The sequence below is a fragment of the Hyperolius riggenbachi genome, chromosome 3 (genome assembly GCF_040937935.1).
Source record: "Hyperolius riggenbachi isolate aHypRig1 chromosome 3, aHypRig1.pri, whole genome shotgun sequence".
Classification (NCBI taxonomy): Eukaryota; Metazoa; Chordata; class Amphibia; order Anura; family Hyperoliidae; genus Hyperolius; species Hyperolius riggenbachi.
In genome coordinates this window covers 502615234-502641578 of record NC_090648.1, presented here as the reverse complement: position 1 = coordinate 502641578, position 26345 = coordinate 502615234, and the positions used below count along the sequence as shown (strand labels likewise).

General features: G+C 43.3%; 1 protein-coding gene across 4 annotated transcripts in view; it reads left to right on the top strand.

Moving 5' to 3' along the window:
- The window catches only part of LOC137561765 (NAD-dependent protein deacetylase sirtuin-3-like), a 107838-nt gene that overhangs the window by 66683 nt on the left and 14810 nt on the right, over positions 1 to 26345 (top strand). For 2 of the 4 annotated variants that reach the window (XM_068273120.1, XM_068273118.1), the window contains exons 3-7: positions 4203 to 4286; positions 11894 to 11974; positions 14519 to 14605; positions 19990 to 20172; positions 21479 to 21711. In XM_068273120.1, the coding sequence (XP_068129221.1) occupies positions 4203 to 4286; positions 11894 to 11974; positions 14519 to 14605; positions 19990 to 20172; positions 21479 to 21711 (668 nt within the window). The remainder of the gene's footprint in view (positions 1 to 4202; positions 4287 to 11893; positions 11975 to 14518; positions 14606 to 19989; positions 20173 to 21478; positions 21712 to 26345) is intronic. The other 2 variants (XM_068273121.1, XM_068273122.1) reach the window with 2 other exon arrangements.

The window sequence follows — 26345 nt, the reverse complement described above, 5'->3', positions numbered from 1 at the left end:
AGCTTCCGAGAGAAGCTGTCGCTTTTTCAGCGGGGGTGAGGAATCAATGATCGGGCACCATAGCCCGATACATTGATTCCCTGGCTACCAAATCCGCGGCCCGGAGTGCGCGTGCGCGCGATCGGCCGCGGGAGCGCGCGGTAGCGCGCATGGTTCCTGGACGTAGAAACTACGTCCAGGAACCAAAATAGGTTAATGAAGTTTTTTTTGGGCTGGAACAGTGAATAAAAATTTTCTTTTGTCTAATGCTGGGTATACACGGTAAGATTTTCCATGGCGATTCTGCGACTCTATTCTCTTATCTTCGTTCGTTTTTCTTATATTTTTTTTTTTCTTTTTTTTCTTCCCATTTGCTGCTATGAGAAATCGAGCGCAGAAAAGTTCGGGCGCAATATCGGACATGACGGATTTATCAATCGGATTCATGTATGGCAGGGGTCCCCAAACGTTTTAGGTCGAGGGCCGGGGGAACACACTACAGACTGCTGGGGGGCCGGAGTATACATAAATGATGTAGAAGCCTTTGCAGGCCAGACAGTGAAGCATACCCAGGTGACGACCTGCAGTGGACAGCAGTGTCACCTGATGTGGAATTTGATTGGAAACCAGTGAATTACTGCTTTCTGGCTTCCATGTGGATGGGTGGTGCCAGCACTGCTATTCTATATGCGGCCCACCAATATTTAAAGATGTAGCTGACCGCATCTATAAGTAATACATTTGGTATTTGGGGGGCCGGTAAAAAAAGCCTCATTGGGTCACATTGGGCCCACGGGTCTTAGTTTGAGGACCACTGATCTATGGCATGGAAAATTGTACCGTGTGTATTAGGCATTAGTTATCAAAACTATTGAATAATCTTCAGACTCTCTCTAGTTAGTCAGTGATACCCTGGGAGTTATACTGATAACAAGGCAGACTGAGTGGGCTGTACAAAAGAAAAACCCGGCGCGCACACAGGCGGAGCCAACTAAGTCTGCATTTGACCTACTTGATTTTCCAGTCGGTAATTGTAAAGGAATGTGTAATCATGTATGACTGTTCTGTTAATCAATCTTTTGATTTTATCGGGTTCTGGATAGTTCTTTTGATCAGCTTTTATAGGGTAGGAAGTGTGGGCCACTAGACACCAGAAAACCTTTTATAGGATAGGAAGGGTGGGCCACTAGATATTGAGATTGGCCCTCGACTTGATCCCAGTGTTCACCTTCATTCCGTTTTTGTATTTGAGTTTGACACGTCTGCTCTAATACATTTAGCCAAAGACCCTGAACAAGCATGCGAATCAAATAGTCGTGTGTGATTCAGACATTACTTGTGCATGAAATAGCAACAAGGCTGCCAGGAAACTTGCATTGCCTAAAATGATATAAATATGGCAGCCTCCATATCCCTAGTGGGTCAGCACTATCTATCAATATGTAAAACTTTTCTTTATTGAAATCTGGTAACAATCCTCAGCTGTACTGATGGCTGTATCATGATTTTTAACTGATTTTCGATAGAGCAATTTTAAATTTTGATGGTGCTGACCCTCTTGCGCATTTGACCATAACGGCAGAAAAGCATCAATATTTCCTACCAGTTGAATGGATTAGTGCAGGTGTTAAAAATGGGTAACTCTGTAACATGTAGGGGCTTTATAAACAAAATGTAATTGACGTGTGTATTATAAAATTGAAATTTCCCTTTTTTGTAGAGGAGCAGCAGTGGAGTATTGTGCCGTGTTCGCTATCAGTAAAATAAGTTTTAGAACAGGAATGCCCCAAAGGAATTTATGTGGGAGAAACAACCCGGCATGAGCACATGAACCATCACAGGTTTACCATTAACAAGAAGAAAAATCAATAAGGAATATACTGATCTCCCAGTGCCCACACAGTTCTGCTCTCGTGGACACAAGTGGTGATCTCATCACTGTATTAATGGGTGGCTTCAAATCCCACAAAGACTAAAGAGACAACCTTTATACATTGGTTCAAAACTGTAGATGAAGTTTTTAAAAACAAGGCTTACAATTTCTTGTGCAGATGCGATTGTTTTTAACTACCCCTCGACCGCCGGTGGGAGGGTGTCGCCGCTAGGACCGCCTAACGCTGATTGGTGTCAATTCCTGTAGGCAGAGATTGTATAACGCTGTGATCTAGCGCATCGCTGTATAAGGCCCCGTTCACACTTGCGGTTTTTTAAAAACCGAAACGGATGTCCGGACCGCACCGGACCAGACCTGATCCGTACGGTTCCTATCCGGATCCGTTCCGGATCCGATCCGTTTGCATCCGTTTTCCGTGCGGTATGAACACGGTTGCGGTCCGGATCCGTTTGAGATAACAAGCTGTATAATACCTGGGGTCTGGAAGGTCGGCAGAAGCTCTGGGGTCGTTGTAGGGCCTCACCTCCTCGTTATCAGACGTATCGGACATGTTGCTGCCGGGGAGCTCCAGCGTGAGGTCGCTGCTGCTCCACACTGTGGGCGCTGGGCCCATGTGTCCCCGTCCAGGATGGCCGCTGTAGCATGGGAGGTGGGGTGGAGCGTCCGTTTTTTACGGCCAGTGTGTTGTGCGCTCTCCGGTTCTCATTGGTTTGTATTGGCCGGATGCAACAGTCCGGCTCCGCTCCGGATACGTCTGCCGGAGGAGCCGGACCAAAAAATAGCGCATGTTGGATCTTACGCCGGAGTCCGGATCAGGTCCGGCTCCGGTCCGGACGGAACGGACACATGTGAACGGACGCATAGACTTTCATTGCTGTGCCGTGCGTCCGTTCCGCATGCGGTCCGGCTCCGGCACGGCGATTCCGGACGGCGACCGCCAATGTGAACCGGGCCTAAGGAACTCCCTTGTCATTTAACTGTCCCCAGGAGTAGCTCAGTCTAATCTCTCTCATAGGCTGATGTCTATGAGCAGGTACTGTAGTGTATGTAACGCAGTCAGGGCCAATTTAGGGGGAGGGGGGAGGGAGTTTTTATATTTAAAAAAAAAAAAAAAAAAAAAAATTAAATTGCATCAGCATTCAGAGACCACCAAAAAAGGTTCTAATAGTGGCAAGAAAAGGAGGTAAAATTAATTTGGGTGGTAAGTCGTTTGACTGTGCAAAAAATCATCACAAGTGGCGACGTGCTTAATTGTAAAAAAATCGCCTGGTCACTATGGGTGTGTGTAAACCACTGGTCCTCAAGTGGTTAAATGGCATAATTCCAGGGCTGTGGAGACTGTGTACAAAAATCATCTGACTTCCAACGACTCAGTTTATGAAATCTCCTACCCCAGGTACCCAAAATAGCTCAGACTCCTTAGTCTAATACTTACCAAGGCTGTGGATTTGGTACAAAAATTCGCTCTTCGTCATCACGGCAGCTGGCGTGACAGTACTGCACATGCGCGATTTAACCGCGCATGCGCAGTACTCACGCCATCCGCCGAGATGACTCGCAGCAGCCGGTGTAATGACGAAGAGCATCCTGGTACAGGAAGTGGGAGTCCCCGGTGCGGTATGTAGCAGAGGGACCGGGAGAAGAGCCAGGAAGACTCCGAGGGACCTCCCAACCTTCGGTGGGCTGCAGAAAGCCCCAGGTGAGTACCAATTTCATATTTTATTTTATTTATTTTTTTAAGGTCCGGGTCCCTTTAAGGCATCCAATGGCATTTATTTGTTTCCAGAACAATGCATTTCCTGTCCAGTTTATATAAGCTGTGTGTTCTAAATGTTGTTAATGTACAGGAATAGTCTAAATAAGGCTTCATAGCCGAAAGCTTACTTTATATACTCACATATAAGCGTAATTTTTCAGCACATAAAATGTCCTGAAGTGTTACCCCCCTCGGCTTATATGCGAGTCAGTGGAGCAGAACGGATGGCAGAGCAGGTTTTGTTACTGGCAGAGAAGCGTAAGGATCGTGCACTAGTGATCCTGTTACCCTGATACCAAAAAAAAGGTATCATTCTGATTCAAAACTTTCTTTTTTTTGAAGAGGTGTGTATGTTGTAACATTTGGTCACGTATGAAGTTGGAATGAAGACTGCCTAGAAACTCTGACCTTGCTGCAGGAGTCATCTGCACAGTGAAGGAGGCTTTTCTGCTCACTTTTCAACACCAGCAAACTATGATGCGCCACAAAATGACTGGTGGAATGTAAACAGGAACTGTCACGGCCTAGGAAACCTATTAGCCGTATTTTTATTTTTATCTTGGATTCGCACAGGAACAGCTCCCTGGGGTCCCCGCCAAGATCGGTCCATACTAAATCTGGCCAGAGCAAAGGATCTGTGGAAAGGCGACCACCTGGGTAAGCTCTCCGATCCTTTTTTTTTTTTTTTTGACGGTCAGTGAGATGCTGATTCAGAATTGCTTATAAATTTAAAGTAAATCTGAGACATAATAAATTATCTTGTGCAAAATAAAGTCCATATTTTTGAATACACCCTTGTTTGAATTCTACTTTTGGAAGGTTGGACCTTCTTAAAGAGACTCTGAAGCAAGAATAAATCTCGCTTCAGAGCTCATAGTTAGCAGGGGCATGTGCTGAAACGCCGCTATCACATGGCTAAATAGGGGTCCCTTCACCCCCAAACCCCCCCCTGCAAAATCAACGACCAACTTGGTCGTAAATTTTGCTCTTCCTGGAGGCAGGGCTAACGGCTGCAGCCCTGCCTCTCAGCGCGTCTATCAGACGTGCATCGCCGCCTCTCCCCCGCCCCTCTCAGTGAAGGAAGACTGAGAGGGGTGGGGGAGAGGCGGAGGTATGCGTCTGATAGATGCGTGGGAGGCAGGGCTGCGGCAGTTAGCCCTGCCCCAATGTGGAAGCGCTCCCCTGCTGCACGGAGGGGATTTGGGGGATCAGGGACCCCCTTTTAGCCGCGGGATAGCGGCGTTTTAGCAGGGGAACACATGCCCCTGCTATCTATGAGGTCTGAAGCGAGATTTATTCTCGCTTCAGACTCTCTTTAATCTTTCTATATTATAGAAATATGCATATGTTCTCTTCTACCACTTAGTCTGTCTGTCTGACGAGGACAAGGAAACAAGTGTTTGGTTTTGGGGGTTTTTTCAGGCACCTCCTACCCAATAGATATTGTCTTAAGTCCCCTGTGCAGTACTGGCCAAAAGTTTTGAGACTTTCAAAAATATTAGTTTTTACAAAGTTTGCTGCTAAACTGCTTTTAGATCTTTTTTTTTTTTTTTTTAGTTGTTTGTGATGTACTGAAATATAAATATAAGCACTTCACACCCATTTCAAAGGCTTTTATTGACAATTACATGAGATTTATGCAAAGAGTCAGTATTTGCAGTGTTGGCCCTTCTTTTTCAGGACCTCTGCAATTCGACTGGGCATGCTCTCAATCAACTTCTGGGCCAAATCCTGACTGATAGCAACCCATTCTTTTGTAATCACTTTGAGTTTTTCAGAATTAGTTGTTTTTTGTTTGTCCATCTGCCTCTTGAGGAATGACCACAAGTTCTCAATGGGATTAAGATCTGGGGAGTTTCCAGGCCATGGACCCAAAATTTCAACGTTTTGGTCCCCGAGCCACTTATCACTTTTGCCTTATGACACGGGGCTCCATCCAGCTGGAAAATGCATTGTTCTTCACCAAACTGTTGTTGGATTGTTGGAAGAAGTTGCTGTTGGAGGGTGTTTTGGTACCATTCTTTATTCGTGGCTGTGTTTTTTGTCAAAATTGTGAGTGAGCCCACTCCCTTGGATGAGAAGCAACCCCACACATGAATGGTCTCAGGATGCGTTACTGTTGGCATGACACAGGACTGATGGTAGCGCTCACCTTTTTATCTCCTGACAAGCCTTTTTCCAGATGCCCCAAACAATCAGAAAGGGGCTTCATCGGAGAATGACTTTGCCCCAGTCCTTAGCAGTCCATTCACCATACTTTATGCAGAAGATCAATCTGTCACTGATGTTTTTGTGGTAGAGAAGTGGCTTCTTTGCTGCCCTTCTTGACACCAGGCCATCTTCCAAAAGTCCTCGCCTCACTGTGCATGCAGATGAGCTAACACCTGCCTGCTGCCATTCCTGAGCAACCTCTGCACTGGTTGCACTCCGATCCCGCAGCTGAAACCTCTTTAGGAGACGATCCTGGCGCTTGCTGGACTTTCTTGGATCCCCTGAAGCCTTCTTAACAAGAATTGAACCTCTTTCCTTGAAGTTCTTGATGATCCTATAAATTGTTGTTTTAGGTGCAATCTTAGTAGCCACAATATCCTTGCCTGTGAAACCATTTTTATGCAACGCAATGATGGCTGCATGCCTTTCTTTGCTGGTCACCATGGTTAACCATGGAAGATCAATGATTTCAAGCATCACCCTCCTTTTAACATGTCAAGTCTGCCATTCTAACCCAATCAGCCTGACATAATGATCTCCAGCCTTGTGCTCGTCAACATTCTCACCTGAGTTAACAAGATCATTACTGATATGATCTCAGCAGGTCCTTTAATGACAGCAATGACATTCAGTGGAAAGGTTTTTTTGGGATTCAGTTAATTTTCATGGCACAGGACTATGCAATTCATCTGAACACTTCATAACATTCTGAAGTATATGCAAATTGCTATTATAAAAACGTAAGCACCAACTTTTCTAATTTCCAATATTTTTGACAGCCTCAACTTTTGGCCAGGACTGTACAGGGGCCATACCCTCTAGTCCCGGAAGATTTTTTTTTTTTTTTTTTTTTTTGGAGCTTAGCCTTGTGGCGTATACCTACTGTATATTGTTTACCTACTCCACCCCCACTTTCTGATACTACACCAGATCTGGTTCTGTGCTTTTTCTTCTTTAAGCAACAAACTTTACTCGAATTATTCACTGCGCATACTTCAATCCCTGTAGAATCATAAAAAGCATATAGTGCCCAGTACTGTTTGTATCAGGCTAATGCTAACACCTCGTGACGCACACCTGGGGGTAGTGCCACCACCCTATAAAAGGATTGTAGGGAATGTAACAGGTCCCCCCTCTGTGCCCGCACTCACCGGAAGAGCGTCTTGCTCTATTGCATATCACACCATACTGCCTTGCCAGCCAAGGAGATTGAAGCAGATGATGAAGACGTATCCATTTATTAAAATACAGGCATCCAGCAGGCTTACAGTACAACGGACGCAAGTGCCAGCTCCACCGCGGATGATACAGAGCCACTCGCTCCTACTGCTTGTCCTGCTTCCGGGTGACGTCAATGCGCTCCTCCGACTCCGCCCTACGCGTTTCGTCACGCTCCGTGACTCATTCAGGGGCTGGAGGGTAACATTGACGTGAGATTCTTATGGCTGCGCAGCGCTCCCCCCGCCCTGGCTCCACCCGCAACTCCGCCCTCTCCTGTTGCTAAGTTACCACCAAAGCGTGCTGGCTCCATATCACCGCTGCGCAGCGTACATCAAATAACAATAAAACCATAATAAAAACATTAATCATAAGCAATTCATACACATTGTTCCCCTAAAACGTAATAGATATATAAAAATATTCTTAGCCCAATTATTAATCGATAGGACTACCCAGCGCTTAACATTAATCCCATGAATCCAAATTCTTATTACAAATACGACATCTCTGAGCAATTCACAAATAGATTCCCAAAATAAATTACCTTATTGCATTGCACATATACTAATTGTGAATAATTACACTCCCCCAATCACAATTGATATTCAACATTAATGGTGGCAATACCTTCATATTACACCAACAATTCATATTACATACATAATTAATATTCATATACCGTGATCAATGTTCAATGTTCAATGCTTCACCATCTCTACATTAGATCATACTTTAAAAGTGACAGTGCTCCCTATATTAATTTACCCTATTTATAGATCCATTCACACACTATGATTAAAGGTGACAGTGCACCTTCTAAATCTGCCCTTAAGCATATCCCAAATTACCCTTCTGCACTATATACACCCTTAAGAGTGACCAGAAATTCCCCTCAAAGTGACAGTGCATACCTTAAAATTTATGAGCTTTGCTGATACCCCCAATTAATTATTCGCCAGACCTAAAATTCACCATATTTGCCTCTCACTTAATTATGAGCTAATTCCTATCATAATAGATTCCATGCCTCTATAAGTGCATACCACAATCAGATCGACCAAACTAATATAAAGCCCTATACAGCAACCTCCGTGTCAATTAACATTTAAAGTGACAGTGCTTAATTTCATCATATTTGTGCCAAATTCATCATATTTGTGCCAAACCACCTCAATTCAAACCACATCTATCTAAACCTCATAAAGACTTCTATTTTGTGCAAAACTTCACAGTGTAAACTATATATTATACCCTTTTGTTAGCCTCTCTACACAGGTCCACCTTAATTATTTGCAATAAAACAATTTATATCTAATTCTATGTTCAAACCCCTCGGGTTAAGGGAGCCCATTCTGTGGATCCATTCGGTCTCCTTCTTACAAAGCTGCCGCAGCCGGTTCGATCCACGCCAATGTGGCCGTACATGCTCCACTGCGACAACCTTCAGACCCCCTGGATCCTTATTATGCACCTCTAAAAAATGGGCCGACACACTATGCCATTTAAACCCTTTCCTAATATTATACATATGTTGATAAATTCTTTTCTTAAGTGGCTGGGTAGTTCTTCCAACATAATGTAAGCCACATTCACAGGTGAGGACATATACTACAAATGTTGTGGCACAGGTCATAAATTGCCTAAGTTTAAATTCACGTTGGAAAATATTAGATCTCACCACATCTGTGCTCACACTTCTTGTGTCACTACATATACAACACCCCCTACATACATGGAAACCTGGTCTCTGCCATGGGATGACCACTCGTGCTGGAGGGTCAACACAACTTGGTACCAGAACATCCCTCAAATTAGGTGCCCGCTTATAGATAAATTTGGGTTTATCAGGAATAATGAGATTCAATCGAGCATCCTGTTGGAGTACCGGCCAGTGTTTATGAATTATCCTCTCCACCTGTTTAAACTGAGTGTTAAACGTGGAAATGAAAGGGAGCTCAGGAGGCCTGAGATCCCGATTTTTCCTCCCCACCATCATCTCATCCCTATCCATATTGGCCACCTCTTCTTCCAATTGGTTAATTTTTCTCGGACTGTACCCCTTCTCCACAAACCTCTGTGTGAGTACCGTCGCTTGCTTAGTATAATCAATTTTCTCTGTGCAGTTCCTCCTGATTCTCTGGAGTTGGCCCTTGGGAACCGCCCTTAACCAGGAGGGGTGGTGACAGCTCCCCATCGGGATAAATCCATTCCTATCGGTCTTCTTAAAGAAGCACCGAGTGGATAACCCACCTCTATCTTTATATATAGTGAGATCCAAAAAATCAACACTTGTCATATCAATCACCGCCTCCAACTTGATATTAGGACATAATGCATTCGCCTTCTCCAGGAACTCACTCCATTCCTGAACAGAGGCCCCCCAAATAATAAAGAGGTCGTCGATAAATCGACGCCATTCAACCACCCCCTTGGGGCATATCTGAATGGCCCTTTCCTCCCACTCCGCCATATATATATTGGCCAGGGCCGGAGCGAAAGGCGCCCCCATTGCACAGCCTTTCGTCTGTGCATAGAATTCACCCTTATGCCAGAAATAATTCCTGGACAGGGCGAATTCAAGAAGTTTCATTAGGAACTCAATTTGCTTCAAAGGGAGATTCCCCTCTCTTTTAAGAACATTAGTAACTGCACTTATCCCTCCTTGGTGGTCAATGTTTGTATAAAGCGATGCGACGTCCGCTGTAACCAGCAGCGCCGCATCCCTAACTGCCATACCCTCCAAAACCTGCAAGGTATGCAGTGTATCCTTAAGCACCCGTGGCAGTTTCACCACCATGGGTTGCAAAAAGAAATCCAAATATCTACCTACCCTATATGTCACTGAGTCTATCCCATTGATAATGGGACGACCTGGGGGATGGGACATGGACTTGTGTACTTTGGGTAACTGGTAAATGATAGGGGTTCTGGGATTTCTCGGTACCAGATGCTCGAATTCTTTCTCATTAATTAAGCCCTCATCCAACCCCCCTTTCAAAAGAACAATAAGCTCCTTCTTATAGGCAGAGACCGGATTACCATCCAACTTCCTATACGCTGATTCATCCCCCACCAGTCTATCTAATTCATTAAAATACTGATCATGATTTAAAATAACAACCCCTCCCCCCTTATCTGCTGGTCGGATAACCAACTCTTTTTCTTTGAGCAGCTTGCAGACAGCCCGATCGTCAGTCCTGATCCGAGCAGTCTGCACCCGCTCCAAGTCTCCTATCACCAGATTCTTAAAAACATCAATCGCTTGCTTACTAGCATTGTTTGCCGGATTAAACACAGAGTTGTTACGCATATTCGAATGCACATACCCCCCACCTTGATTCACCTTATTATTAGGACCCTCTTTGTCCAAGAAATACCTTTTAAGGTTCAATCTTCTTACAAACTTATGGACATCAATGAATGTTTCAAATTTATCTAAGTTGTTTTTAGGAGCATATTTCAAGCCCTTATCTAACAGTCTAACCTCAGATTTTTCCAATTGTACCCCACTTAAATTAAATATACCCTCCCCCTTAGTTACTCCCTTCTTTTCTTGTACCCTCCTTCCTCCTCTGATTCCTCTTCTGGCTCTCTTTTCCTGATATTTTTTGGAGTGAGGTGAGGGTCTATGTACCATTCGTCCTGGCGATATCGGGGTTTTTGAAAAAAAGGAGGTGGCTCCTCATTCACATATGATTGCAGGGGTTCATATCTGTTATACACTGGAAGGTCTGGTGGTCCCCCCACTAATGGTCTTCCCCCATTCGGATACGGTCCCCCCCCACCCCCCCTAGCAGGCCTGGGAGGGTAACCTGATGGATTGGGTATATAGGGACGTGCAGGATACTGGCCATATCCCCTCCCCCTCCCCAACCCCCCACCCCTCCCCCGATTGAAGGCTCCCACTGGTTGGGGTTGTGGCCTGGGCTGTGGCTGAAACCTCGGCTGAACTGGGCTTGGTTTTAATGGTTCGTGCCCACCAGCTGCACCCCCCTTTGGTCTGGCTCCCATTCCTACACCTTTTTGCTCACCCTGGGGTTCAGCTATTCCTCCACCATTCACCTCCATTTCACCCGGAAGCAGGACAAGCAGTAGGAGCGAGTGGCTCTGTATCATCCGCGGTGGAGCTGGCACTTGCGTCCGTTGTACTGTAAGCCTGCTGGATGCCTGTATTTTAATAAATGGATACGTCTTCATCATCTGCTTCAATCTCCTTGGCTGGCAAGGCAGTATGGTGTGATATGCAATAGAGCAAGACGCTCTTTCGGTGAGTGCGGGCACAGAGGGGGGACCTGTTACATTCCCTGCATTCCTCTCATAGGGTGGTGGCACTACCCCCAGGTGTGCGTCACGAGGTGTTAGCATTAGCCTGATACAAACAGTACTGGGCACTATATGCTTTTTATGATTCTACAGGGATTGAAGTATGCGCAGTGAATAATTCGAGTATTGTTGTGCAAGGTGGAGTGAACCTATCTGTAATTGCGATCCCCTGACTTTGTGAGTGTGGTAATCCAGTGGAGCGCAGTATTCTTTTAAAGAAGATTAAGCAACAAACTTTGCTGCTGGATTCCTTAGCTGCACCGAACAGACTTTGCTGCACATTTTCCACACCTGCACTAATCCAGTGAATGGCAGCAGACGAACTCTCCAAATTATCAACTTCTGTTAAACTGCATAATGACAGCATTTTTATATATACATAAAAACTAAGCTGGAAGTGGTATCTCCCATTTAAAGTAAACATGAATGGATTGCGAAACTTATTGACCATGTTAAACATGAATCGCCATAAAATACATTCTTGTCTCTGGATTTCCTCCCTGATACAGGAATGGATCCTCAGGGGCGGGGACAATTCCTACAAAATCTGCCCAAAGCAAGGGATCCACTGAGAAGCAACCATCTGGAGGGTAAGATCCCGGCTGTGGTTCAAAACTCAAGGCAGATGGACAGTTACCTGCGATACAAACCTCATGGGTAGAGCAGAGAAATTGTATTTCTGGTCACTGAAATGAGGGAATAGTTTGTTACAATTTTTAATTATACGGTGGAATCCCTTTATAGTAAACTCCAAGGAATGGGCAAAGCGCTTTACTATATCAGAAGTTCACTATATCAGAAATGGTCATACTTGAGCACATAAAGTATACTATAGTACAGTATCTTATAAAAAAATAAAATAAATCGGGAGTCACTTTTTTTTTTTTTTTTTTTTATACTTCCCTCTGAATCAGTACTTAAAGAGACACTGAAGCGAAAAAAAATATATGATATAATGAATTGGTTGTGTACTATGAACAATTACTAGAAGATTAGCTGCAAAGAAAATATTCTCATATTTTTATTTTCAGGTGTATAGTGTTTTTCTAACATTGCATCATTCTCTAATATGTGCAGATTACACAACACTCAGCATTCAAAATGATTCTTTCAGAGCAGTCTGTGAACTAATGACCTCTCCTCTGGCAGAGAAAAAGACATTTGTTTACTTACAGTTGAGATAAAAGTCAGATAACAGCCCTCTCCACGACTTTAAAAGTCGTAGAGCTTAATGTTTTTTTTGCATAGAGATAACTGGGGTGTCTTAACTCTTCCTGTACTGGAAACAATTAGACTGATGTATCTGATCTTAATGTTTTATTTCTTAGCTGTACTACACATACAAATCATAATATCATAATTTTTTTTCCGCTTCAGTGTCTCTTTAAGCAAGAAAGCTAGTGTCTAAGCTAGATCACACTGCATAGAGACCACTAATGATCCAATCTTTTTCAACCAATCTTACCATTTCTATGTAATATATGAGAGCTGCCTAAATTATCCATTCAATCTATTCTGTTTAACCTTCTGCTACATAGATTTGGTAAAATTGGATGAAAAAGATTGGATCATTAGTGGCCAGGGATGTGCATGCAATAATCGCACAACACAGGAAGCATAGGTCTTACCATTTAATGCAGATACAGCACTGAGAGCTCGTTTCCATTAACGCAAATCTGCATGCAGGTTCGCATGACCTATACAGTCAATGGGCCTGATTCCATTACAGGAGAAATTCACTTACCCCCGCAGGTGAAAAAAACTATTTTCTGCACGGTTTAAGTGGTTTCGCATTAATGCATCGCATATGCATTTTCGCGTACACGTTTACGCATGTGGAAGGCAATAGTAATAGCAACAGTAAAATTACATAATAAATTTGTGTACGAATCCTCAGGTTTTTTTTTATTTATTTTTTCCTTATACAGATTCGCCGAGGTATAGTGGAGACTGGCCCTGATAGTGTGCTACACATTTCTGTGCAGCCTGGATGATACTATAGCATTGCAGCCATGCGTAAGCAAGTCACAGATGACATGCAATACCTCAGTGATCAGGCAGCAGCTCACACAGGAAGCATAGGTCCCACTGGCTGGTGCTTTTGAGGTAACCCTCGTCGGCCCAGAGTAGCATGCAAATGGCAAGTAGGCTACAATTTGCTACCAGCCTGCCCACTGACTACAGCTCCGACTGATGTATGACGCATGAGCCTGCGCACTTTCCACTATAGCCGGGATACAGAATACCGCAGGACTCTGTCCACTTTCCACTATAGCCGGGATACAAAATACCGCAGGGGCCCAAAAGGTTCACTGTAAAAGAAGTTCCATTATCTCAGGGTTTACTATACCAGGTGTTACACTCGTATTCTTATAATGTGGCTTGGCCGGGACCTGGAGTTTACTATAACTAATTTATACTGTAGCTAGTTTTTAATTTATACCTGATAACTGTACTTCCCATATTCTGCCCTACGCTCTAATTCCTGCCTGAATGCTCAGAGTAGTATAAAGCTAACCAAGCAATGTTCAATGTTCAATGTAGGGATAGGTCCGTTCAAAGATTGGAATGCATTAAAGGATACCCGAGGTGACATGACGAGATAGACATGGGTATGTACAGTGCCAAGCACACAAATAACTAGGCTGTGGTTTTTTTTTTTTTTTTTGGGTTTTTTTTTGTTTTGTTTTTTTTCTCTGCCTGAAAGAGTTAAACATCAGGCATGTAAGAAGCTGACTCAGTCCTGACTGAGACAGGAAGTGACTACAGTGTGACCCTCACTGATAAGAAATTCAAAATATAAAACACTTTTCTTGCAGGAAATCAGGACATCAGGAAAGAGATAAAGGGTCAATAGTTCATAGATTTTTAGCTCTGGCATACTTTAATGAATGTGTCATTGAGCAAAAACAATAAAAACGGTTAAAACTTAAAAAGTAGATTTAAACCTAAAATAAAACTGTGGAATATCTTAGTCATTTAGGAGAAGGAATATGGATACAATAGTTTTTCATTAGTTTATTTTCTCCTCCGGTGTCCTTTAATTGTAAAAAGGTGCCTCAAAATAAAGTTTGGACTGGAGAATAATTATCTGTGTTTACACTTTTGTTGATCTCCGATTTTTGTTTGCACAGCACTGGCTCATCGCAATCCTCCGTGGAAAAAAGTCCTACTAAAACCAACCAAGCCAAAGGATCTATTGAATGGCGGACAAGTGGAGGGTAAGATCTCACCGATATTCTTGAATTGCTATTCCACTGAAACATATGTCAAACCAATATCCAGCACGTCTGGGGATGGAGATGTCCTGATTGGGTGTGGCAAGGAGTTCCAAAGTGTAGGAGCAGCATGACTGAATGCTTTGTCTCCAAAAGTTTTGAGATGGACTCTGGGGGTGATTAAGGTATTAGATCCTTTTTTCATCTAAGATTTTGGGGGGGTGTAAGGCAGTTGCAACAAATTCTTCAGGTATCGGACCCATTGTGTATTGTGCAAGGATTTGAAAGTCAATATTCCAATCATAAACAGAATTCTCCATTATATAGGTAAGTGAAGGGTTGGTGTTATGTGGTAATGGCGGGGTTGGCTAGTTAAAGGATACCCGAGGTGACCTATGGCATGAGATAGACAGGTGTATGTACAGTGCCTAGCACACAAATAACTAGGCTGTGTTCCCTTTTTTTTTTTTTTTTTTTTTTTTTTCCCCCTCTGAAAAAGTTAAATATCAGATATGTAAGTGGCTGCCTCAGTCCTGACAGGAAGTGACTACAGTGTGATCCTCACTGATAGGAAATTCCAACTATAAAACCTTTTCCTAGCAGAAAATGGCTTCTGAGAGCAGGAAAAAGATAAAAATGGTCATTAGTTCATAGATTTTACCTCTGACATACTTCAATGAATGTCATTGAGCAAAAACAATAAAACAGGTGAAACTTAAAAAGTAGATTTAAACATACAATAAAACTGTGGAATATCTTAAGTCATTTTTAGGAAAAGGAAGATGGAAACAATAGTTTATTTTATTCGTTTATTTTCAACTCGAATGTCCTTTCACAGCCTTGTGGCGGCATTCTGTTCTAGCTGCAGGCGGTGTAGGTCTTGGTTTGGAAGACTTGCATAGAGGGCATTGCAATAGTCCAGGCTTGATGTAAGGAAGGCCTGAACTGGGGTTGGAAGATCTGCTTGGAGGTATGAGGTGTTTAATCCTTGCAATGTTCCGTAGGTGAAAAAAGGAATGTTTCACAACAGCTAAGATTTGATTCCTGAATATTAAAGGGAACCGGAGACGGTGGGGGGGAGGGAACACTGATACATACTTTGGGCTTCCTTCAGTCCTTTGGTTCCCTCGCAGTTCTCCAGGGCCACCTCGATCCGCTGCTTGGGTCCTCTGAATTTTCTCCAGTCGGGGTGTTCTGCGCAATCGTGGCTCGTCTGAGAGCACAATGGTGGCATTTGTGCAGCCGGAATGTTCATGCGCCAACTTGAGTCTTCAAAGGACCCTAGTGGCATTTCGGGAGGACGTGAGGAAGCCAAAGCTCTGAAGGGGGCAGGAGCAAGCCCCCCGGTATGAGGATCCCTTTGATCTCCCCATCAGTCAGTACACCCTTGCTGTGCACAAAGTCTGAGCTGTTCAGGTCTGAGCTTCCTATTCTTAGTGGTGCTGCACACAGTCTGAGCTGTGCAGGTCGGATTTCCTATCCTTAGTGGTGCTGCACACAGTCTGAGCTTCCTATCCTTAGTGGTGCTGCACACAGTCTGAGCTGTTCAGGTCTGAGCTTCCTATTCTTAGTGGGGCTGCACACAGTCTGAGCTGTGCAGGTCTGAGCACCCTATCCTTAGTGGTGCTGCACACAGTCTGAGCTGTTCAGGTCTGAGCTTCCTATCCTTAGTGGTGCTGCACACAGTCTGAGCTGTTCAGGTCTGAGCACCCTGTCCTTAGTGGTGCTGCGCACACAGTCTGAGCTGTTCAGGTCTGAGCTTCCTATCCTTAGTGGTGCTGCACACAGTCTGAGCTGTTCAGGTCTGAGCACCCTGTCCTTAGTGGTGCTGCGCACACAGTCTGAGCTGTTCAGGTCTGAGCTTCCTATCCTTAGTGGTGCTGCACACAGTCTGAGCTGTTCAGGTCTGAGCTTCCTATCCTTAGTGGTGCTGCGCACAGTCTGAGCTGTTCAGGTCTGAGCTTCCTATACTTAGTGGTGCTGCTTGAGACTGGGGCTGCTTTACTGTTGAGCGCCGAATACGATAACAAGAACCTCAGTGGTTTCAGCATTTAGTTTTAGCCAGTTATCATTCATCCACTCCTGAAGCTCAGCTAAGTGCACATTTATTTTTTTTAGTATGCAAATTTGCATGCGTTTTTCTGCTATGCAGCCAAACGCAGGTGAATGTAAGAAGTGTGTTTCCTGCCTCATTCAGTTTTGAATTGGTAAACCTTTCCATGTAAATGAACGGATGCTTGTCTATAGCGATGCCTACACGGGAGAGCAAATTACCTCAGTAATCAAGGATAACACACAGCTTGCATATAAAAGTATAACTGCGTGGTGACCGGAACAAGAGAGATATACACAGGGACAACAGAGAAAACAGCAGCAAATGAAAGCAAGCACATAACTACTGCGCCATCTATAGAACGATTTGATGTACCATATATACTAGACTAGGTCTAGAAATGTAGGTTGGACTCTGCTTTAGTATTGGGGTCGGCTTATACACGAGTCCCAAGCAACAGAGTAATGTGTGTACAATTAGTGACATTCCCATTTGCGTACAGTGGTAAGTGACACTTTCTTGATAAAGGAATTGGCAAGAAAACACAGGTCTGTATATCCTGGCCACAGTTAACAAGGGGCCGGGGGGAAATACTGGGCTGCATAAAAGGGAGTGAATAATTGCAGCACTTGGCAGGCCTGGAGGAGGTATTGGCTGCACTTGAGGGACAGGAGGGGTTAATGGCTGCAATACTGTATGCAGTGCAGTCATTAATCCCTCCTGAGCCCCAACTGCAGCCACTAACTTTGCTGGGTAGACTTATACTTGAGTCAATAAAAAAAATTCCAGGTTATTGGAGTTGCCTTATATTTGAGGATATATAGATGTCACTGCCAGCTGTGAGAAGCGCAGGCGTTTCGGCAAGATCCGTGCAGTCTGTTTTCTGATCGCTTCCTGGTTAGATTGCGCAGTTCATTGCAGCGTTTAGAATGGCATGCGTCATTAAGGCACCTTCCTGTGTTCAGAAAAGCTCCCCAAGCACTCAGCTGTGTTTAGGGCCCCCATAAATCAGGTCTCCACACTTCCGAGGTAACAAGCTCATAAAGCGGGCCGTAGTGCAGCCGATGTGGCACCATTACCAAGCAAGAGTGGTCACGTAGCCGTGAACTGAGGAGTTCAGAGGACCAGCAATCGCTCTATCTGGGAGCTATGAAATTCTGGTGAACTGTTATTTATAGGATAATCCATAAACTGCTATATTTGTCATATTTCCTGTGTTGCAAAGCTGGCAGGCCCTTCAAACTCGCAGAGTGTGTCAGGCCATGCCTGGCACTGGTACTGAGAAGATTCCAGACCAATCTGACTTATGGACCGTCAATAAGCCAGGTCCAAAGTAATCTGATACCGCAGGGGTCCTACCCCTTGTGTTTGGTATCTTTGTGCTGGATAAATCCTGACTGACCTGAAAATATTAAATCTGCCCTAACCTGTACGGTTCTGGGAGATATGGTTTTGTCTCCATGAGAAGGGGAAAATCTATTAACCCTTCGCACTCTCACATGCAAATGTTCAAACAAATGCATTCACAGATTCACTCATCCAGGCACCACTGTTATCCCTACAGCTAAGTTAAAAGCTAAGTTAAGTCACAGAAGAATGCATTCTTATGCTTAGTCACCTATACTGCGCAGAAGTACCCAGGTAAACATAGGTGTCCTAACTCTGGCCTTGTAACATGCATAGTGCAGACATGCAAACATTCATTGCATCAAACCTATCTAGGGATTGGGAGCACACATCCTGACGTCCTCTCCTGGGACAGTGCATCTTACCAATCGCACAAGGGAGCTAACGTAATGTATCCATGCGCACCATCCACATACACCAGCATAAGCTGTGTGCATGCTGACAAACATACAGGGGGAGGAGGGAGTGCACTGAATTAAAACCCTAGCCACAGGGGTCAGTAACAAGAAATCAGTGATTGCATTTGTTTGAACATTTGCATGCGAGAGTGCAAAGGGTTAATAGATTTTTGCTGTTTTCTGGCCACACCCCCTTCAGCACCTCCCTTTCCTTAATAACTTTAATGTCCTAACTAGAGGCATTGTGCCTGGATATGTTTTTTCCATGAGAAGGGGGGTGGCTTATCTCAGGTTCCAAGGGGTGTGTGGTCCCTGCCCTCACTCCTTCTTACTGTGTCAGGAGTATAACCAGGGCAGAGGACCCAAAATCCATGTCCTCCACTTTGAACATCATCCGGATTACATATTGGCAGCTTGAGGACATGCTGGCATCCATCCTGTTTGGACTTTGATGCTGAGTCCCCTGACTCCTTAAAGCTGTATCGTCACCATAAAAATCAAATTTCAACAGCAACTGGTCTGAGTGTATTAAGTGATAAAGATGCTAATCCTTCATTCAAAACTTTCAAAACGTTTTCTGCTGTTATGATTTGGAGTTATCACACACTTAAGGAACACTGGCCCTTTAGTAGTCGTGCCAAAGAATTGCATGCTGTGGGTTCTTTTTATCTATAATCTATTCCTCCTCTTCCCTTTATTTCCCTGCCAGCTTCTTATCTGAAACCTAATCCCCTACTCACTTGTGCTTACAAGCAAGGGTGAGGTGACTCAGCGATTGGAGGAGACAAGAAAAAAAGTAAAGGGCAGAAATGACATCACGAGTTAGCCTTAACTGTGGGCAAAAGACATGGCCTCCACCAGAAACAGAATTCTCGTAATTTACTATATAACATTCACTGAAATCAAAATGTGGACAGTACAATACATGTGTTATGTAAGTAGATCAAGTATTTATCTACTTATATATGTGTTTTTTTTCCCTGGCATAGTATGGCTGATCCTACTGCTTTAAACAAAGGTACTTCACTTCCTTTCCCAACAAGGACCTTTCCACCTGAACTCTAAGTATGCCGTTTTGCTTGTTTCTTTCCATTTTTTATGTTTACATTGAGCTACTCTTGTCTCTAGAATTGTTACTTTTAATGATTTTTTTTTTGTATATTGCATTTATAATAAAAGACCTCAAGTCATTTGTTGCCTAGCTACACCATGTTTTAGCCATCCGAAACGCAACCGCGCATTCTGAAGATTCGCTACAGAGAAGTGTTAGCCAGAATAGCCTGTTAATCTTTATTTGCAGGTCTAAGAATCGCTCTGGGTGGGATTCTTTACCATTTCCTTCTAGCCTGTCTGCTGCCAAAATTCCAATGGTTTTAGCTCATCGATTTGTGTCCAGAGGTTGGACAGTCTGTGGGCTGAAATATTTTGGAAGGTATTGTGCAGTCTGGCCACCAGGGGGCATGTGACAACGGGTTGTTTTGGAGTTTTTAATATTGAACGTTCTTTAATTACAACCTCTGTTTCTCTAGGAAACCTCTGCTACCTAAACTGAATCTGAGCCAAAAACAACCTGAAACAAAAAGTCCACAGTCCCCCCTGAGATGTAACTCTCTGGCCGATATTGCTCATCTCATTTTGAAGAACCGTTGTAGAAAAATAATAGTTATGGTCGGAGCTGGGATAAGCACGCCAAGTGGAATACCTGATTTCAGGTGGGTAGCGTGGCGGAACGCCAACGTCTTAGGCAGAAATCATTGTGAATGCAAATCAATTTTATATGGTGCAGCCTGCATAGAATTTAGAATAAAATGTATGATGTATTTTTTTTTTCCTATGAAGTGCTGAGAACTGCATTTATTGTATGTTTATAATTTAATGTGCTACCATATTTTGTATTAATTTAGCACTGACCTGTTCTGCAGCACTTTAGAGTACATAGTCATGTCACTGACTGTCCTCAGAGGAGCTCAAAATCAAATCTTGCCATAGTCTAAAAGTGTGTTTTAAAGAGAACCCGAGGTGGGTTTGAAGAATGTTATCTGCATACAGAGGCTGGGTCTGCCTATACAGCCCAGCCTCTGTTGCTATCCCAAACCCCCCTAAGGTCCCCCGTGCACTCTGCAATCCCTCATAAATCACAGCCTCGCTGTCAACACACAGCGTGTCGCAGCAGGCTGTGTTTATCTCCATAGTGTCAGTCTGCTGCTTTCCCTGCTCCGGTCCCCGCCTGTGTCCCTTCCCTCCCCGCTGATTGGAGGGAAGGGGGGGGGGGAGGTTCAGGGACCGGAGCTCTGCAGGAGGCGGGGATCAGCCAAGACTGACACTACAGATGTAAACACAGCCAGCACCGCTTGGCTGTGATTTATGTCTGATTGCAGAGGGCAGGGGGACCTTAGGGGGGTTTGGGATAGCAACAGAGGCTGGGCTGTATAGGCAGATCCAGCCTCTGTATGCAGATAACATTCTTCAAACACACCTCTGGTTCTCTTTAAAGAGAACAGCCTGTCTTAATTCTTTCTCCTTTGCATGAAATGAGCCAGTGTAATTTGAGCTGTCAGCTGTCTGCGGAGTTGTGAGCTAATATGTAAACGCAGGTTAACCCTTTCTGTGCTCCCAGGATACCAGGAGGTAACCACTCTGCAGAATCTCAGTAAGAGCTCTATAAGCTGTAACAAAGATGATTAATTTTTAAAAGTTATTACGCTGCTGTTTTTCTTTCAGAGCAGAAGGGAAGTTCTGAGTTCAGGTCCGCTTTAACGCTTCTGTTTTGGGGAATATTTAGACATTTGCAAAATTACTCAGGCGGTTAATTCTCTTTGTATGGATAGGAGACCAGGCAGTACCATGGGTCTGCTGCAGTATTTGGCACAGAGGCCCTAACATTTTTACAATCACAGAAATCCTTAGGGTGATTTTCTTCTACAGATGGCCTCCATATTCAAACGCTAAAATTCAGTTTTGCCCGTAGTTTCCCATTCACCTTTTGACTAAGATGGATTTTGGTTCCTTTTTTGGCAGGACACCGGGCTCGGGTCTCTACGCCAACCTCAAGAAGTACCATGTGCCCTACCCAGAAGCCATCTTCGACATCGATTACTTCACCTACAACCCGAGACCTTTCTTTGCACTGGCCAAAGAGCTGTACCCTGGGAAATTCAAGCCCAACGTCATTCACTACTTCCTGCGGCTGCTCCATGAGAAAGGCCTGCTGCTTCGCTGCTACACACAGAACATCGATGGCCTGGAACGAAGTAAGAGCAGGACCCTCAAAATCTATCACAGTGCACTAACGTGCCTGTAAACTACTCCTCCTAATTCTGAAACTTCAGACAAGACTTTGGTGTTTATACGATTATATAAACTATAACCATATTTTAAAAAAATCAAAAACGGCCTCCTACAAAAATAATGGGAGGAGTCTTATTACATTAAAACGCCCAGCCTTAAAGAGACTCCGTAACAAATTTTTCAGCCTTAGTTGTTCTATCCTATAAGTTCCTATGCCTGTTCTAATCTGCTCTGGCTTACTGCAGTCTTTCCTAACTGCACTGTCTCTTTAATAAATCAATGTATCTTTCCTCTGTCCTGTTTGTCGGGCTAAGGCTTGATTGTGTGGAATGTGCAGGGCTGCTTGTGATTGGTAGAAGCGATACAGACCCTCTGCAGGCCCCCTGCACACTCACACAATGACTCACACACTCTGCTTAGCTGAGCCTATTAGAAGCTGGTTAGTTTGTTTGTAAACACTGCCTAAAACTGTTAATTACAAGCCAGGATTGCAGCAGAGAGTGGCAGAAACAGCACAGAGGGGCACAGGAGAAAATAAGGAATAGAATGGTATGCTTTTTAGTGTAAGAATATTAGAGTACAGATTCTCTTTAAGTTTTTATAGCAAGTTTCTCAAGCTACTGGTACAAAGAGTGAAAATTTAGGACAACTCCACTTTTAAAATTAATTTAATATATAAAAGTTGTCAAAATGATTACAAATCAAATACGAATCAAACAATAACCACAAGGTACTTCTCGGTATAAGCTGACTATACACTTCAGAGTAAATTTGACCACATACACTTCAGAGTAAATTTGACCACAGATATTAACCAATAAAATCAATCAATCACAATAGGCTGTGCAAACACAAGATGGCAGACATTGGCCTCAATTCACTAAGATCATGCTAGAGATAATAAAGCAAGAGAAAACTTACCTCCACACGTGAGAGAGTTATCTTACCTCTTCATTCCTTAAGTTACCTCTCCTGTAGTTAATTTACCTCCTCTGTAGTTATTTTCACACGCAGTTAATTAACAGCCTGTCTTTAACTCTGGAGTTATTTTAAGGATTGGAGAGTTAATTTAAAGACAGAAGAGTTAACTTTAGGCTTGCCTGAGGTAAAATGTTTCCTGAATACTACATGCCTTATCACCATGGTAACAACTCTAGAAGAGTTATTAAAGACAGGAGATAAGCTTAGTGAATTGAGGCCATTGTATCTTAGTTGCAAGGCTTTGAGTGTAATGCACAATCTAACGAGGGAAAAAATATGGAAGATCTATCTGGTCTAAAAACCTCAATATATAAAACAAGTTTAATGTTTACTGATCTGTAAACACTTATTTTATAAAAATCTGATTTTAAATCAAAGGAAAAATATTAAATATTAGTATTATTATTAATTTATAAAGCGCCAACATATTCCGTGGCGCTGTACAATGTACAAAATATATAAAATTATCCAATTATGACATGATCTGTAAATGAAACCTTTAAAGAGACACTGAAGCGAAAAAAAAATTATATTTTGATTTGTATGTGTAGCACAGCTAAGAAATAAAACATTAAGATCAGATACATCAGTCTAATTGTTTCCAGTACAGGAAGAGTTAAACTCCAGTTCTCTCTATGCAAAAAAAGCCATTAATCTCTACGACTTTCAAAGTTGTGGAGAGGGCTGTCTTCTGACTTTTATTATCTCAACTGTAAGTGAACAGTTTTCTTTTTCTCTGCCAGAGGAGAGGTCATTAGTTCACAGACTGCTCTGAAAGAATCATTTTGAATGCTGAGTGTTGTGTAATCTGCACATATTAGAGAATGATGCAATGTTAGAAAAAAACACTATATACCTGAAAATAAAAATATGAGAATATTTTCTTTGTTGCTAATCTTACATAGTTACATAGTTATTTTGGTTGAAAAAAGACATATGTCCATCTAGTAATTATTCATAGTACACAACCAATTCATTATATCATATTTTTTTTTTTTCGCTTCAATGTCTCTTTAAATGTCAACCAATCTTTTCTCCCTCTAACAAGTTGTAAGCTTGGAGGAAAAACTTACATTAACCACCCTGGCGTTCTATTGAGATCGCCAGGGCGGCTGCGGGAGGGTTTTTTTTTAATTAAAGAAAAACTATTTCATGCAGCCAACTAAAAGTTGGCTGCATGAAAGCCCACTAGAGGGTGCTCCGGAGGCGTTCTGATCGCCTCCGGCAAGCATAAGTAACAAGGAAGGCTGCAATGAGCAGCCTTCCTTGTTTGGCTTTCCTCGTCGCCATGGCGACGAGCGGAGTGACGTCATGGACGTCAGCCGCCTCCGATCCAGCCCTTAGCGCTGGCTGGAACTATTTGTTCCGGCTGCGCAGGGCTCAGGCGGCTGGGGGGACCCTCTTTCGCCGCTGCTCGCGGCGGATCGCCACAGAGCGGCGGCGATCAGGCAGCACACGCGGCTGGCAAAGTGCCGGCTGCGTGTGCTGCTCTTTATTTTATCAAAATCGGCCCAGCAGGGCCTGAGCGGCACCCTCTGGCGGTAATGGACGAGCTGAGCTCGTCCATACCGCTAAGGTGGTTGATAAAAAAAAGTAGAGAAAAATAAAACACTGATATTCCTAGTTGCAGTTCCAGGAAGGTCACATGTTCAGGGTATGCTATACTAGGTATAGAATCATTGAAAATCCAAGCCCCTAATCTAGTTGGCTTTGATTATAATTGAAAATGTATAGTTACCAATAAAATGAAATCAGGAATCTTGCCAGGCCTGCACTGCTAACCCGATCTGGGAGTGGCCTCAAGGCTGGTAGGGCGTGAGTCTGGGATCCCTTCTTTCAGAGGTTGAGTGTGTGTCTTTCATAGGAGATTGTTTCCCGCGTGTCCTATGCACTCATTATTTGTTTCCTCTTATCAATATTCCAATCTCCACGGATTAACTAAGATCCAATTGGAGTTGGTGGGCATATTCTTTCAAATTTCTATTTAGCTCATTTAACTATCAGCTTTATATAAATCGTGTGACATTATTTCTGAATGTGTAATTTCCTCCAGCAGGGGGCACACTCGTATGATATAATATTCAAAAATAAAAGCATAACCTGTTACCATGTTCAACGCTATGTTGACAATTCATTAAAGGTTCCTTTTTCTTTTAATTCTTTAAGGCTGGTTTCACAGTGAGACGTTACAGGCACAAGTTAGAGCAGTCTGTAACGCAGCCCACCGCACAGCAATGAAAAATCAATGGACTGTTCAGTGCCCACGTTGCGTTACTCAGTAACGCTGCGCCATTACACAACGTACTGCATGCAGTACTTTATAAGCAGCAGAGCCGCGTTAGACTGCTTTCACATGCGCTGTAACGTTGGGGAGGAGCGGAGAGCGGCCAGGCACATGGCTAATTAATAGTCACTGCACTCAGTGACGTGCAGTGTTTACTTCCTGGAGCGGCCGCTCTGTGCGGCGATTGGCCGGGCGGGACCACGTGATGCCGCATGCGTCCAAGAGTGCGCATCACGGCATCACGGACGCCAGAGTGAGCTGCACAACGCGGCTCACTCAGACGTCCACACCAGAGAGCACCAGGCGTTACGTTTTAGGGGACGTTATGGTCGCATAACGTGCCCCTAACGCAACGTCCTGGTGTGAAACCAACCTAACACATAAAACTGGTCAAGACTAGCTCTTTGGGCAAATTCAGCTGGTCAACAATAAGTTATGACTCTGTTTGAGAACAACCATTTATAATCCAAGAATGTTTATCCCAGCAAATATGGCTCTTGAGTGTGGCTAGCTACAGAGTTAATGATTTATAACTAGAACACATATGCAAGTTCTGTAGAAAACCTTCTCTGGGGAAAACAGTTGGAATTGAGCATAAGCGGATATATATATTTAAATATATATCCCCATATACTATCCACTTAACTATATAAAATATAGGATAATGCTTATTACATTACTATATATGACATGCTATATATATAATGACATACATAGAATTCCTGATAAGATTATAAGAAATTCTATATCAGAATCTTCACCTTGTAACTCAAAGCTGTCTCTGGCCAGCTTGTACCTTGGACTGTAAACAAGGACACCGGGCTTCAATATTGTCCAAGACAAAGTCAACTTTTAAGATTTTTCCTAAAGATTAAGAATTATTACTCCAGTAAACATTCTTCAGACAGAGGAAAATCTTTCTGATTCAGCAGTCTGTCACTAAACCATTTCCTCTGGATTTCACTACTCAGCTTAAATTGACTACACAGGTTTTATTCTTATATAAAAGATCCATTTCTTGCAATCCATATAATGAATCAAGCATGCATGCATATATAATATAAATAAGGATACACTTGCTAATATCTATAATAGACCATGCAATCCTATAAGGCTATATTTTTAAAGGACATTGTTTTATTCAATTAATACATCTCTATTAATTTCTGATAATTGAAAACCTGACATTTAAGACTCTAGAAATGTCTAAGGGCCCTTTTCCACTAGCTGCGTTTTTGCCAAAAACGCATGCGTTTGCTGATTCTTAGTGCAGCCTGTTTAAAATAAGAATCTTGGGCGGCCTTTTCCACTGCTGCGTTCCGATTTAAAAAA